The sequence below is a fragment of the Aptenodytes forsteri genome, unplaced genomic scaffold, assembly GCF_000699145.1.
Source record: "Aptenodytes forsteri isolate BGI_AS27 unplaced genomic scaffold, ASM69914v1 Scaffold483, whole genome shotgun sequence".
NCBI lineage: Eukaryota > Metazoa > Chordata > Aves > Sphenisciformes > Spheniscidae > Aptenodytes > Aptenodytes forsteri.
The window spans coordinates 292,836-307,033 of NW_008795316.1; the positions used below are offsets into that span (position 1 = coordinate 292,836).

The following is a 14,198-nucleotide window of genomic DNA, read 5'->3' on the forward strand; positions in this document are numbered from 1 at the left end:
TTTGTGTCCTAAAAAGTGCAGCTGTCCCTGACCCAAGTCCCTCCCCCTGCACTGATGGGGCAGCTGTTCACAAGACCTTTGTTTCTTATCATGTAAGCAAGCTTTAATCCTCTGCAAGATCTTGCCCCACACCCAGCGATTAACTTCCTTCACTTTCTCTGAAGGACCTTATGAAAACATGCTTGAGTGCACCGAGTTACACCCTGGTGTCAGTCCCTACCCAGACCCATCCAGAAGCTCCGAGGGGCCCGGGGCTGCGCTCTCTGCTCTGAGCTGGGATGTCTGCCATGGCTGGGTTGCAATCCCAGAGCCATCGCTGCTGTTCCGCCTGTCTGGCAGGAGGGACCTGGCAAGGGGTGGCTGGAGCTCAGCAGGGGCTGAGCTGCCCGGTTCTGTGTGGGGATCGCCTCCCATTCGTTCAGCCGGGTTCACCAGCAGCGACCCAAGAGTGGGTGTTGCAGGAGGGTGCAGGACACAGGCTTGCGCACCGTCATCTCCTCCAGAGCTGCTGCTCTCTTGAGTGGGACGAGGCTCTCATTGGACAGGGTAATCCTTCATGCTAAATGATCCCACAAACTTTGTATGTGGTGCAACACTGCATAAAATGAGTAAAAGCTGGCATCACCTCCCGCCTTCTGTTCTCGGGAAAACAAATGCTGTTGCTGCAGGGTTATTCCCAGGGTGTTTGGAGACCCTCCCAATTGCCAAGCGATGCTGTCTTCCACAGCAAGAGGCGGCGGCTGCCTGTGCAGATGGAGGCACCCTTCATTTCTAATGTGTGTGCATTTTAGTGTCATCTCTCTTCCTTTGATTTCTCGCTCCCCCCTCCTTTCCTCCAGTCCATTGAGCGCCCTGGGTGCACTCACCTTCGCCCCCTGCTCTCGTGGGTTCCCTTGCTGCATGCTCCTTTGTCCTCCCCCTTGCCTCCCTCTCGTGCATTCACCCCTCTTGCACCTGTCTCTACTCCTCCATATAAATATCAGTGGTGACAAACTGCTACCACCAGCCCATCTGTTTCTTTGTACAAATTTGTAGCCAGTTTTGAAACGTGATTTATAAATATTGCTTTTGCAGCCAAGGATTGACACTGATGAATGTCAGCACAGATGGATTCGCTAAGCTCTTGCTTAAATCCTTCTTCTCTTGCTTTGCACCTACTTCCCTCAGCTCCTGCAAGGCAGCAGAAGGCCACCTCAGGAGGGTGACTTGTCCTCAGCACGGCAGGGACCGGCATCCACTCAGGAATGCTCCCGTTACAGGTCGTCAGGCAGGGCAAGAGCACCTGGCCGTGGCAGGGCTGGTAGGTGAGGAGCCTGGGTGGCTACGGCCAGCAGCGAATTAGCTGCGAGCTGCAGGAGAGGTGTCTGAGGCTCCGAGCTGGCCGCAGTGCGGAGGGGCTCCCTCGGGGGGCTGCTGGGTGTGCCCCAGCGGGCAGGGGGAGTGCGGGAGGCAGCTGCTCGGGCAGGCACCTTGCTGGCAAAACCAACCCTGCAGGAGGTTGGAGAAACAGGAGTGAGAGTTGGTGAAATGTTAAAGTGCAGAGCCCCGTCACACAGGTGGGAGCTGAGCCAGGTGGGGTAGCACAGGAGGGCAGGAGAGGACGCTGAACACTACCTAGACTCTTCTAGGCCTTCTCATGGGCAGCGTGGAGGAAGCCTGCGAGGATTTTAGGGAAAGCCCAGGGTGATCAATGGGCAGCCTGTCCATCAGATGAAGAGCTTGTGGAGTATCTGCGTACTGTGGGTGTATGTCAGTGGTCACAGGGCAGGTCTGCTGCAGGCTGATGCTTCCATGATACAGTCACAACACTGCCGCTTGCCCAAATGCTGCTGGGTCAGGCCCCACTGCAGCCAAAACTGCACAGAGTGGGGATGGCCCTTGCAAAGTGCCTGCAGTTAACACCTGCAGCCCCGCTTGTCAGCTCCCAGCAGCACGCAGGGCTGCCTTGGCTCTGATGCTCCGGGTCAGAGCTACAAGAGCAAAAGGTGACCCTGCAGGAGACCTTGCATTAGCTGAATTACAGCTGGTTTGCAGGAGTCAGGCTTTTAGAAACAGTGCTGTTTCCTACTGGCATCTCTCCTTGCTTTTGCCCTGTCCAAGGGAGTGCTCAAGGACTTCCTAATTCATCAGACAAGGAATAAATGTCGTATGTGCTAGCAACAGCCCTGATCCAGAAGGAAGATGCCCAGCAAATGAAGTGCCTAAAGGAAGAGATAGAATTGGAAAAACTGACCTCACCTAGGTTCAATTGGTGCCATTCCAAAGGCATTCACCATCCTCTGCCTCCTAACTCGCCTTTTGCTGGGTCTTTCTGGCCTGAGAAAATTGATTACAGGAGGATCAAAGGCAATTAAAGCCTGAAATCATGTTGTCCAAGAAATGCTAATTGTGTTGGAAGGGATGGTAGAAAGCATCCAAGTCCCGCAACCTGGAAGGGGTACTAGACAATATGGAGCGACACATGGAGCTACTGACTCCAGAGCTCAAGGGCTAGGCAAGCAGATGTCTGAACTCTCTGCAGGTCTCATTAAGAGCATGTAATGGGTGATAGAAGATCTGAAAATCATAACAATCAAAAGCAAAATGTTAGGATTTGAGGATTGCCTCAGGATAGAGGAAGTCTCCTCCAGCCCCACAGGGATGCTGTTCTCAGCATGAGCAGCGCAGGTGCTGATCTGATGGGGGGTGAAAAAGCATCAAATCTCCATGGGTGCTGAGCAAAAGGTAAATGAGCAGGAGTGGTGCTGTGGCCTGACACCCAGAGAACTTGAGAGAAGGAAGAGGCAAAAGGGAAAAATCAGATTATTCTCCTACCAGCTGCACCTGCCTGGGGCTGGAGCGGGGGGTCTGTTCCTTTTGAGCAGCTCCAGCGGCAGCATGGCCACGGGCCTGGCCAGGAGCTGTGTGCACCTCCCTGGAGCTGGGGTGCCTGGGCACCGGAGCTGCAGAACAGCTGCTGGAAAAGGGGAAGGCAAACACTCATGTGGCCCTGGGAGCATGGGGGAGGGCAGGGATATCGAAATCCAAACTGGAGGTAGCTTGCTCCCTTCTGCTCTCCTAGCGCTGTTCAAGATTGAGTTATGAGAAGGATTTATTAGTTCTGTCTTTGAAGCTGCCAAGAACCTCTTTGGAGAGGGAGTCATTTTATTATTCCTAGTGATGTTACGCTACCACTAGAGTATATTGCGTTCCTAAACTTTCCTCTTACAGCAGTATTGACCAGTCCCTGCACACTCGACCCACATTGGTTTCTGCCTTGTCTGATGACTTGCTCCTCAAGCAGGCAGAGGTGCCGTCTCCTGTCCATTGCACAAGGTGATATGATGCGACACAGGATAACATCACCATATGGTCAGGGAGAGGGTGGCATAGGAAACCTGCAGAGGAAATGTCAGTTTGTATAGCAAAATGGCAATGATAGTAAATGGTTTGACTTGGGGCTTCAGGGAACACATGGCACAATGTTTAGAGTGGTGTGACCGTAGCACAAAGTGCTACACGAGGACTGTGCAGGAAAACATAAGTGTGGAGATCCCAACTCGTCTGTGCAGGAAAGCTGTGGATTAACGTCTGCTCAAATTTCAGTACCACCTCCTGGGAAACACTGCTCCTCAACCTCATGACTCCAAAAATGGACTTCGCAGAAAGCTGCTACAGAGGAAGAGACACGAGAGGCTGCAGGGCCAGGCCTGCCTGGCTTTTCTTTGCAACGTCTCAGGCTGTGCCGATACAAACAAATCTATGCCAAGACACACATCCTGAAGCAACTGCCTTGGGTCAGCTGCATGTAAAGAAACAACTGTACTAAGAGAAATTACGTTGTTTTGTAGGAAGTTGCTTTGGATGCATTTTCCAGGATACATCTGGGCAAAATTTTCTTCACTTCTATGGTGAAATAGACTACATCGCATGGCAGCAGCACTGCTTTTTCTGGAGTATCTCAGAAGGGAACACAGAAGAAGTTTGCAAGGAACAGATGTGTAAACACCTGACAGAAAACAGTTGTCCAGGGTGCCTGGGGAGCAGTGGGCACAGCGGGTGGGCAGCAGGGAGGAGGCTGGAGCCGTCACAGTGCCTGGAGTGGGCTGGGCTCTGCCAGACTGGGATGTAGCTGTCCAGCCTTGGTGAGCAATGTCGTAGGTGTAGACATGAAATTTCTGTGGATCTGCCTCCTGTAGGAAGTGCTCACATCACCCTGTTCAAGAGGGAAGACATAGTTTCATGATGTTTGAAAGTGTTTTGTAGTTGTGATTTTTGTCTCTCTCCCTAGCACTGAGTTTTGGGCTACAGAGACCAAGACCTCAGCCCCTTCCTGAGCTCAGGTTTCTCAGCGCAGAGCTGTCTGTTGTGCTGCTGCTATATTTAAATACTGGCTGCTTTATTTTGACTTTGTGGGTTCAGCAGTGAAAATGTTTCTCCTTCCTGTACTTGGAGGTGAGGGGGCTCAGTGGTGCAATGCACTGTCTGAGCTGAGGTTAGTGGCTGCCTCTCTGCAACTTGCACATGTATTTCCCCTTGATTTCTAGAAACTGTTTCTAAAAATACAGTGTGCCTTGTGGCAGGTCCTCCTCCCTAACAGGAGCTGGCTGTAAACAAAAGGGAAGTCACCAGCCTTCTGCTGCATTTCCAGAGAGGTGAGGAGTTGGTGCTACGCCTGCATTTACACAGCGCTAAAGGGGTGCTCGCCTGGGCGGCTGAGAGAGCTCCCAAGCACAGTGTTTCATCAGACCTGAGCCAGAGGCAGGCTGAGCAGCACGTGGAGGTACAGGGCTGTGCGCACAGGGATCCTCCGAGCCAGGATCCGACCATGAGCTCAGGCTGGTTACTTGACTGGTGTGATGGTGCCAGTGAAGGCAACCTTCCTGGGTTGAGGGCCACAGCCTTGCTTGCTCACAGCAAGTGGGTCTGTCCCATTTGTCCTGTGGCTTCATCTCCACTGGATCCAGATGCCCAAGGCTTATGTTTAGCTGGGCTAGCTAGGAGTTAGTAGTCCTGGCCTCTTGCTGAGATGGTGCCATTAACGTTATTTATATCTCCCTGCTATGCTGCAGCAAGCTGAGGGAGCAGCACCAAATGAGATCGTTACCTTTGTGCAAATGATTAGCATAACAATAGTTTTTTTCTCTAGCTCATCCTTGGTAGGCAATAGGCAGCTTCTCAGGAGACACTGCTGCCGGCAGGCTGCCGCACTTGCTTCAGCCTCCCTGCCACCTGGGGGGCTGGTTCTCCCCTGCTCCTCCTGACAGCTCTGCTGAGTTGCCTCTGTGCTGGGGCCACGTGCTGTGCCAGGAGTCTCAGCCATGGTGGCAGATGTCCTGCAGGACCAGGTGGCTGCCCAGGCAGAGGGTTGGTGGGCCCTGCCTTGCGTACAGAGAAGCCAGGCAGCACATGTGGTGCAGAAAGATCATGCTCTCTGCTGTGGGCAATCCCCTCCGTGGGCTGAGGACGCTGCAGCACTCGGATCACGTCTGACTCAGGAAGCATGGGTTGGTGCTGGGCGCTGCAGCCTTGCAGGCAGAGTGCTGACATTGCAGGCAGTATCTCCCTTCTGAGGCAAACTGTCCCAGATCGACTCATACAAGCATTTGCCTTATTGCTGTCTTCTGCTCTGTGCTCTTGAGGATGTTGCCTGCCTGAAGTCTGCTGCTGTGAGCAAGGATGAGTGAGGTTGCCTGGAAAATTCCCTTAGTGGATAAAAGATGCTACATCCAAAGGAAGTTTTTCTAGTGACCTGCAGCACAGTTCTGTGTGCATGAATAAGATCTGGTTTTGAACATTGCCTTTGTGGCATTCAGTGCAGCCTCCAAATGTTGGCTGGTGTGGTCTTCTCTCTGGTGTCCTTGCCCTTTCCTCATTGAACTCTTCAAGGCAGACCTGTGCTCTCAGGTGAACTGGAAGAGATGACTTTCTCCCTGTCTCCTTTATGCTGGAATCACAGCTCTCCCCAGCTAGGGTGCCAAAAGCTCTGCTCTCCCCAGCAACACAGCCATATTCTGGCAACACAAAAAAATGTGGTGGGCTGAGTCCAGAAACCTGATGATAGGAAGCAGCAATCTGGTATTTAGCACCATGACAGCTGAGTGCTGTTCTGGGCACAAGCCTGTGCACTGCTGCCTCCCCTCTGGGCACAGACAGCCCATCTTCCTCGCTCTTGCTGCACCTAGCCATGCTCGGCTCCAGCACACGCTGGGTGGGCTTTGTGTCCGCACCTGCGTGTCAGCATGGGGGGTGCGGATTGCCCCAGCTCCTCCTCTTCCAGACTGCCGTGAAGCAGAGACCAGCCTTGCCCTCATTTGGCCTTTGCTGGGGTTGGTTGCAGCAGTCCTGTGGGCAGGTCATCTGTGCCTCTGCCGTTTGTACTGGCAGAGCTGGGCGAGGGCTGAGCGCTGGGATCCTGGCAGACTCTGCCCAAACTATGTTGCCCCCAGCCCTGAGCACCCAGGGGGCAGATGGGCTCTCTGCTCTGCTCTGCCCTGGCTGCTGCGTGGCGTCTCCAGGATCTGCCCCGCTTCCCATCTGGCCAGTGGATCTTTCCTGTCCCATGGCTCGGTGTGTGCCTGCCCCTCTGCTCTGCTCCTGGCTCGCCTCCTGTCCCCGCCGTGCCCCATGTGCTCCCATGCAGCACCCAATCCATACGGCAATTTCCATGGTGGCAGGCAGCCCAAGAGCCAGAATTAGAATAGATGTCTTTTCCGATCGAACAGCTGATTGATACAGAAAGGGTCCGGTCCAGCATAAATCAGGTGCAATGAGGAGAGAGTCTGTAGACAGCAGCACCTTGCTGTGAGCAGGCCAATCTACATTTTGTTAGATAAAGACTGCAGACAGTCAGCAGCGACTTCTGACATCTGGCCACAATTGTTCAGCTACTATTGAATCCCTTCCTGCCTGCTCTGCTGCTGGCTGGCAGTGAGTAGCACACATGAGCAGGGAGCCGAGCTGATTATCAGTCCCTGTTCCTACCCTCCCTGCTCCAGGTCGCCTGTGCGCAGCTGCTGCTGGGGTTCATCTTTGGTGCTGGGGCCCTGGAGGGGCCCATGAAGTGGCCGTGTTAATGGGATCGTAATGGGTTATGCTGTGCTGGCTGAGCCCTTGAAACAGCAGGGTTTGAGCAGACAGAGAGGAGGATGGCTGGCTCAGCTGGGAGGCTTGGAAGGAGCTCTGCCTGCTCCTTCAGAAGTTACAAGGGATCCTAGGGTTATTTGGCCCTCCGGCTGAGGCAGGACCCTTCACCCACAGCTCTCAGGTTTGGAAGCAGTAACTGCCCTTGCAGGTTCAGTGCCATCTACAGACCCCCATCTGCTCTGGACTGAGCAGGCCACGTCGAGTCAGGAGGGGATCTCCATGTGAGCAACAGATGTTTTAATCCTGATTCCTGCTCTGTGCCACTCTCAGAAGAAGAGTTTTTTTTCTCAGAGGAAGGTTTTTTCCCCCTCTCTCTGCTCTGACTGTGGTGTTTGTCAGCACGGCTCAGACACCCACGTGCTGTTGCTCCTGTGTTGGGTTCGCTGTGCCCTGGGTGTGCTGGCAGGTGAAACACTGGGCTGGCCCCAAGGTACCCAGCAAAGGGGTGCGTGCTGGGGCGGAGCTGGCCACCTCCAGGCACTCGGATTGCTGAGGGGCTGCGGTGCAGGGGAGCCACGAGCTCGCTCCCTGCTCCCCTATGATGGAGAGGAGGGAGGCCCCGTCCCCTCTTTGGGTGGTTGCTGGAGTTCGTGCATGAACAACCACTGTGCAAGCAGTAGCAGCACCCCGAGTGTTCATCTTGAGTGTGGAGGAGCTCACAGGGAGCCCTGCTGGCTGAGCTATGGGACTGACTTTGCTGTGGGTTTACTTGTTCCCTGCAGACAACACAGCTGCGGTGCACACGCAAAGAATGGGCTTCAATCGCCAGGAGCAGGATGTGTACTTGCTTCCCATTTTGGTGGTGGACAGCGGCCCCCCGGCCCTCAGCAGCACAGGGACTCTGACCATCCGTGTCTGCGGCTGTGACAGCAACGGGGCCATCCAGTCCTGCAACAGCACAGCCTACGTCGTATCAGCTACGCTGAGCCCTGGTGCTCTCATCGCGCTGCTGGTGTGCATCCTCATTCTCGTCGGTGAGTGTCCTCCTGTCCCCCGGCCTCCTCCTGTCCTGTCCCATCTCTTCTCCATCCAGCATCACACAAATGAGCGCAGGCAGTTGCTGTGGGCATGGTGCAGGCTCCTCTGCCACCCATCTTGCTGGTAGCTGCAGCATGGGGGGGGGGGGGAGGAAGGCCGAGCCCCCCCCCGTTGGTGGACCATCAAGGAAGGCCCCCTTGTTCCCCCAGTTCCTGTGTGCTGGGCTCAGCAGGGCAGCCAGAGCAGGGCTCCCAGGCAGGCGGGCTGCTGCCTGCTGCCTGTTTGAGAAGGGGGGGGGGGGGGCAGGAAGCCCGACCCCCTGCCAGTGGGTGACCATCAAGGAAGCCCCCATGTTTCCCCCAGTTCCTGTGTGCTGGGCTCAGCAGGGCAGCCAGAGCAGGGCTCCCTGTGCACAGGCAGGCGGGCTGCTGCCTGGCGGAGGCTGGAGAGCTGCTGGCTTGCTCCCCACCTTGCTGGGTGGGGGAGCTGCCAAGAGCTGCTCGCAGGCTGCTGTGCTGTGCTCACAGCAGACATCTCGCAGCAGATGGGGTGCATGTGCATCCCAGCACAGTGGCCAAGGGCAGCAGGTGTGGGGCACGCAGTTGTGCTCTTACCTCAGAGTGCTGGGAGGGTCAGTTTTAGAGTGTGCATGAGCACATGGGCAGGACGTGGAGCTGGGGTGCACGCAAACTAGAGCATTGCCCAGGTCGGGACCTGCGCTCTGGGAATGCTGCTGGCTGCCCCTGACACGCTGGCACAAGCTTGTGCTGGGCCGTCATGGCACAGTGTGAAGGTGCAGGGGAGGTGTGGGCTTGTGTGCACGTGGGAAGGGACTCTGACAGGGGTGTTGCAGTGCCCTCAGGTTTAGCATAGGGCAGTTGATGGATGCTGCTGCTGAAAGCCCTTCAATATCGGTGCTGGCTCACAACTGGCTCCTGAGGGCTGTCCAGACATCTGTGGAAGCCAGTGCGTTGTTCAGTGAAGTCTCTTCTCCTTGGCACATCCCTGCTCCCCGTCTCCTGCTGTGTCTCCATTTAGAAAATCCTTTCCCACAGGGTGCACTTTACACTGGTTTCATTTTCCAACGCAGTGCAAACAAATTTCTGCCTAATTGCCCAAACGAATGAAGTGCACATCGGTGCTTTAAAGGTGATGCGATGAATGGATGATGATCCAGGACACATCTGCGGCTCGTTGCTCAGGCTCTGTGCCATCTGCTCCACATTCACTCTCCCAACATTTGGCTGCTGCTGTGATTCATGCACCCCCTTTTCCTACTCATCTTCTGCAGAATCCATCCGTTTGTCCAGCTGTGTGTTCATCCATCTGTCCTTCCTGTCTTAGTGGTCGCACTGCATGGGAAAGGAAGCTCCTGGTCTGCACTGGAGCCCAGGCAAACCTCTCTCCCAGCCAGTGACACAGCACAGCTGCTATTTGATGAGCCTGGCTGATAGGAACCGGCTGGCATGCCAGCAGTCTCAGCTGCAGGGCTCCCTGTGCCGGAGGGTGCTGTGCCTCTGCACCCTGCCACCAAGCACAGGCTGTCCTTGCCCCTGCAGAAGCACAGCTTGCACAAGCCCCTGCACCCGTCTGACCGTCTCTTCCTTTCCCAGTGCTGGTCCTTCTGATCCTCACACTGAAGCGACACCACAAAAGCCACCTGACATCTGAGGATGATGAGGACATGAGGGACAATGTCATCAAATACAATGATGAAGGGGGTGGCGAGCAGGACACAGAGGCCTATGACATGTCAGCCCTGCGCAGCCTCTACGACTTCAGTGAGATCAAAGGCAGTGATGGAGGCGGGGGGCCGGGAGAGGGGGGCCCGAGCGGAAACCTGGCCTCCGAGCTCCACGTCCTCCCGCACTGGGTGCAGAGCCCGGACCTAGACTTCTCCGTGTTCAGAGACTATATCTGCAAGAAGGTGGAGCAGGCAGATGAGGACCTCTCCGTGCCGCCCTACGACTCGTTCCAGACCTACGCCTTCGAGGGCTTGGACTCCCCCGTGCCCTCCCTGAGCTCCATCAACACCTGGTCCAGCGGCTCGGAGCAGGACTTCTCCTACCTGGGGGGCTGGGGGCCACGTTTCCGGCAGCTGGCAGCGCTCTATGCTGGGCGCAGGAGCGAGGAGGACAGCGAGGAGTCCTAGCTGTCCTGCCAAACCCCCATGAGGCTCCCAGCGCCTCCTGGACCAGGGCTCTGTGCCACGAGGGGACAGTGTGCGCCTCCGGCCAGGCTCCATGGCTGCTGGAGAGGGGCTGCACTGTGGAGCTGGGGAGCACTGGGTGACATGCTCCTCGGCAGCTGCCTCCTGTTCGGGGCGCTTCTGCACCCGCACAGCGAGGCTGGAGTGCCCAAAGGAGCCACTGTGGCCATCGTCATCTCCTTATTACCAGTCTCCATTAAAGCACTACGCATTAATTTAAGAAAATCTAATTCAAGAGAGTTTGGAGGGGGTTTCTCCCCCACAAATTATCATTTAAATAGATCTGTTCAGTGAGCCCAGTTCAGGAGAGTAAGAGCAAACCGGGAGCCTTTTGTTGTCTAAATTGTTTTTGTCACTTGAGTCAGAGCATTTGAAGTGCTTTGATTTCTTTAAGAGCTTTCCTTGCAGAGGGAAACAAGCTTTTAACTTCTGTTCAGCTTTTTCCCCCCTTTAGGTTCCACTTGCTTTTTGGAGTCCTCCTTCTCTCTGTGCATAGGCTCCTCTGCAGCGCCCAGCTACTGGTGCAGTGTCAGAGGGAGCATGCCATGCTGGGGATGCATGTGCTGGATGTGGGCTCCAAGGTCGTCCTGCACAGAGCGACCGCTGCACTAGAGTTCACTTCAAAACACACTTCGCCTCTAAGCTGCAATTGCTTCGCCTCTCAGTTCTTAGACCTCTCTTGTGGTTATCAAATATGCTTGTGATTTGAAGGGGCTCTCCCTCCCTGCCCAGCAGATGTTGTCTGTGAGGTCCTGATGTGCCCCACGGCCCCAGTGATGGACAGGGACATCCCGCCCACCGCCGAGGCATGGTGCTGTGGCCTGAGCCACAGAGCAGCTGTGGTGCTGGGGAGTGCCGTCGGAGGGGCGCGGAGTGGCACTGCCTGGGTTGGCTCTGTTAGCCCCTCAGGGCAGGCTGGGCCCAGGTCTGCAGGGCTCTCAGCCAAGTGTTAGCTTTCTACCAAATGGCATGGGCTGTGCAGGGCAGAAGGCAGGATGTTGGCGTACCCTGGCCTTCAGTGGTGGGGGAGAGCTGCATGCCGGCTAGAGGACCATGCTGTAGGGCACGAGAGAACCCCAGCCCCCTGGTTTGTAGGTATAATTCCTGCTTACACCCAGCTGACAGCAAAGCATCACCATCGGCGATAGAAAAACCATCCCCAGGACGTGTGCATAAGGCCAGATCCTGCTGGCACTGTTGTGTGGCCAAGCTGGTTGCTGCAGGCTGGGCAGCGGGTCTGTGACACCTTGGGGTACCTGGGGTGTCCCCACCCCAGCATAGTGCCCTGCAAGAAACCTGCATGAGCTCCTGCAGCAGGGCCGCCTTTGCAAGAAATCTCTGGTTTTGAGAGGCAGGTCAGGAGGAGGCCAGCAGGATGTGCAGTTGCTCCTCGGGCTGCAGATGATGCTGGAGGAAAGTGCTCAGTGCCCTGCGCCTTTCCAGCCTGCTGACTTCCCCAGGGGTAAATTGAGCAGTGCGTTGAGCAACGCCCGCAGGCAACTTCTCAGGTTGTGCTGGCTAGTGCAGCTCCTTATCTGTTCACGTTGGATAAAAAAAATCAATTATATCATTGATAGATAACTGATAAGGTCTCCCAAGGCCTGACACATCCTGGGCTTGTCATTGGGTTTGTCCTTTTAGTTTAGCCACAGTGTTTTCTGTCCTTGGAGAAGGTTTAAATGTAAATGTACATGCGTGTTCATTTTTTACTGTGTTTTGCTTCCCGGCTGCTGGTGTTGGTCCTTTGGCTGCAGCATGAGACCTGACAGTGGAGAGGGGCAGGACGCATCTTTCCGCAGCTCCTGCCCTTGGCTGCTCCTGCCCGCTGCTGCCACATCTGCCCATGCGGGAGCCTCAGCTTGGCTTTTGCACTGGGACCGGGAGCCGCTCGCTTCTCAGGGTCTCTCTGGTCCCCCCCACCAAGGAGGCAGCAGGCACTTGCTGCTGGCACCCACGCCCCAGCATGCTGCTGGTTCACTGTGATGATGCTGGGGAGGCAGCGGGGCCAATGGGCTGCTTTGTACTGGCCCTTGAGTGCTGGCTCTGGCCATGCCGCCTCAGGCAGGTGATGCCCCGAACCCCAGAGCAGGAGAATGGAACAAGCCCTCTCTTTCCTCAGGAATGTGTTCGTGTTTTCCCACCAGGCTGAAGAGCTGTGCCCAAGCCCCTCTGGAGCTGGCCCTTCCTCTAGCAAAAGTGTTGTGCAATAGCAGGGCTCTGTCTGTAGGAGATGGGGTCTGACAGGGTATGTGTTTAGCAACCCTCCCACGGGGTTATTCCCCATCCCTGACCAGCCAGTTCTCCCCAACGTGCATGCACGCACGCTTGCATTTTAATTTCTGTCCCACATGTAAATATGGGAGGAGCATGGTGCCGAGCGAGCCAGCTGCTCTGCATGGCACTGCCCCGCGCTGCCTGCCCACCCACACCAGGCAGGTGGAGCTGGCAGCTGCCACAATGTCTGATAGAGTCACTTTGGTTTTCTCTCTCTACCCAAATGAAATTAAGAGGTTCATTTCCTCACCCGTGTTATTTTTTCAAGGTCTTTCTAGGACCTGGAAATAAATTATTTCCTTGTCGTCTAGCATGAGTCTTATTTGCTTATTTTGTCTTGTTTTGTTTCCTCATATTGCACTGTCAATGTGGTCCCATCAGCGCCTCCCCAGAGGGACCGGGCTGGCTGCCCTGCCGGCAGGACGGGCCGCAGCGCAGCCCGGTGTGGTGTGTTCCCTGCCAGGACCCAGCAGCCAAACCGCCTGCCTCCTGCAGCAAGTTCCCACTGGCAGGATGCTGCTTCTCTGGCTTCTTCCCATTTTTCATTGGAATGCTCATCAGAAAGAGCTTCTTCAAGAGAAGGGTCAGTTTTTCTGTCTGAATTTGAAGGCAACGATGAAAAAAAATGTCCTTAGCTTTCTCTCTCTCTTCAAGAGGAGAAAGTCGGGTTGTGCTTTGAGTGGCACGAGGTGCTGGGTGTGTGGTCCAGGTTGGCTGTGGTGCCTGCCTGCCATGCTCCCAGCAGGAGCCACCCCAGCACTGGGGTCCGGGGTCTGAGCCGCTGCAGCTGGGCGCAGGCTCTTTGGTGCAGCCCCAGAAGCATTGCCCCTGTAGGAGAGTGGCAGCAGCTCATCCTGCAAGGGGGTCATTGTTCCTTCATCCTGCAGAACAATGGCAGGAAGAACAAGAGGCAAACCATGCCAAGCGACAAAAGAAAGTCTGATGATGCATTCTCATGATCTTCCTGTCTCAGCCAACAGAGTTCCTTAATGTTCTTTAAAAAGTGCATCTTTAGTGTTGTTCTCTTGAAGTCATGGACAGCCTTGTAGCTGACCAGCTGATCACTCAAAGCACAGATCCTGCTCATGTACTTCTTCCCAGCTTCAATACGGCTGGGCACTGTCAACAGGTTTTGTTACCATGACCTGTTCTCCTGTTGGTAATGGCATATATTATGGCAGTGTTCAGTTATTGGCTGCAGCAAAAAAAAATCTCCTTCATACTCAGTTTTAATACTGAAATGATGCAAATAAATGACACTCTAGCCTGACTACAGATAAATCAATTGCTGGTGGTTTTCTTGATGGCAAACAAGCGTGAATGTCTCTGGGCCTAGGAAGCCTTGTCAAGGTGCGCAGCTGCAAATGCTCTGGCACACATCAGTGGTGGCAGCACACAGCAGCTGGCCGGCACAGAGAGAGGGGGACGTGTGCTAAACTCTGTGGTGGCATCAATGTGGGTCAGCGGATAGCACAGGTAGAATTTAAACCTCTCCATAAAGTGACAGTCATTTAAATAGCATCTTGCAGTCCTTGCTCTGAACCAGGCTTATTGATCCCTGAGGTCTTTAAGCATTTCCATATCCTTCAGCATCCCTGTGCCTCCACTCCCA

At 55.0% G+C, this 14,198-nt stretch overlaps 1 protein-coding gene across 1 annotated transcript in view; it reads left to right on the forward strand.

Annotated features, from left to right (window-relative positions):
- The window catches only part of CDH22 (cadherin 22), a 58,927-nt gene extending 48,672 nt beyond the window's left edge, over positions 1-10,255 (forward strand). Inside the window, exons 10-11 of the mRNA XM_009279547.1 lie at positions 7,848-8,099; positions 9,717-10,255. Of these exons, the coding sequence (XP_009277822.1) occupies positions 7,848-8,099; positions 9,717-10,255 (791 nt within the window). The remainder of the gene's footprint in view (positions 1-7,847; positions 8,100-9,716) is intronic.
- The last annotated feature ends 3,943 nt before the right edge of the window (positions 10,256-14,198 follow it).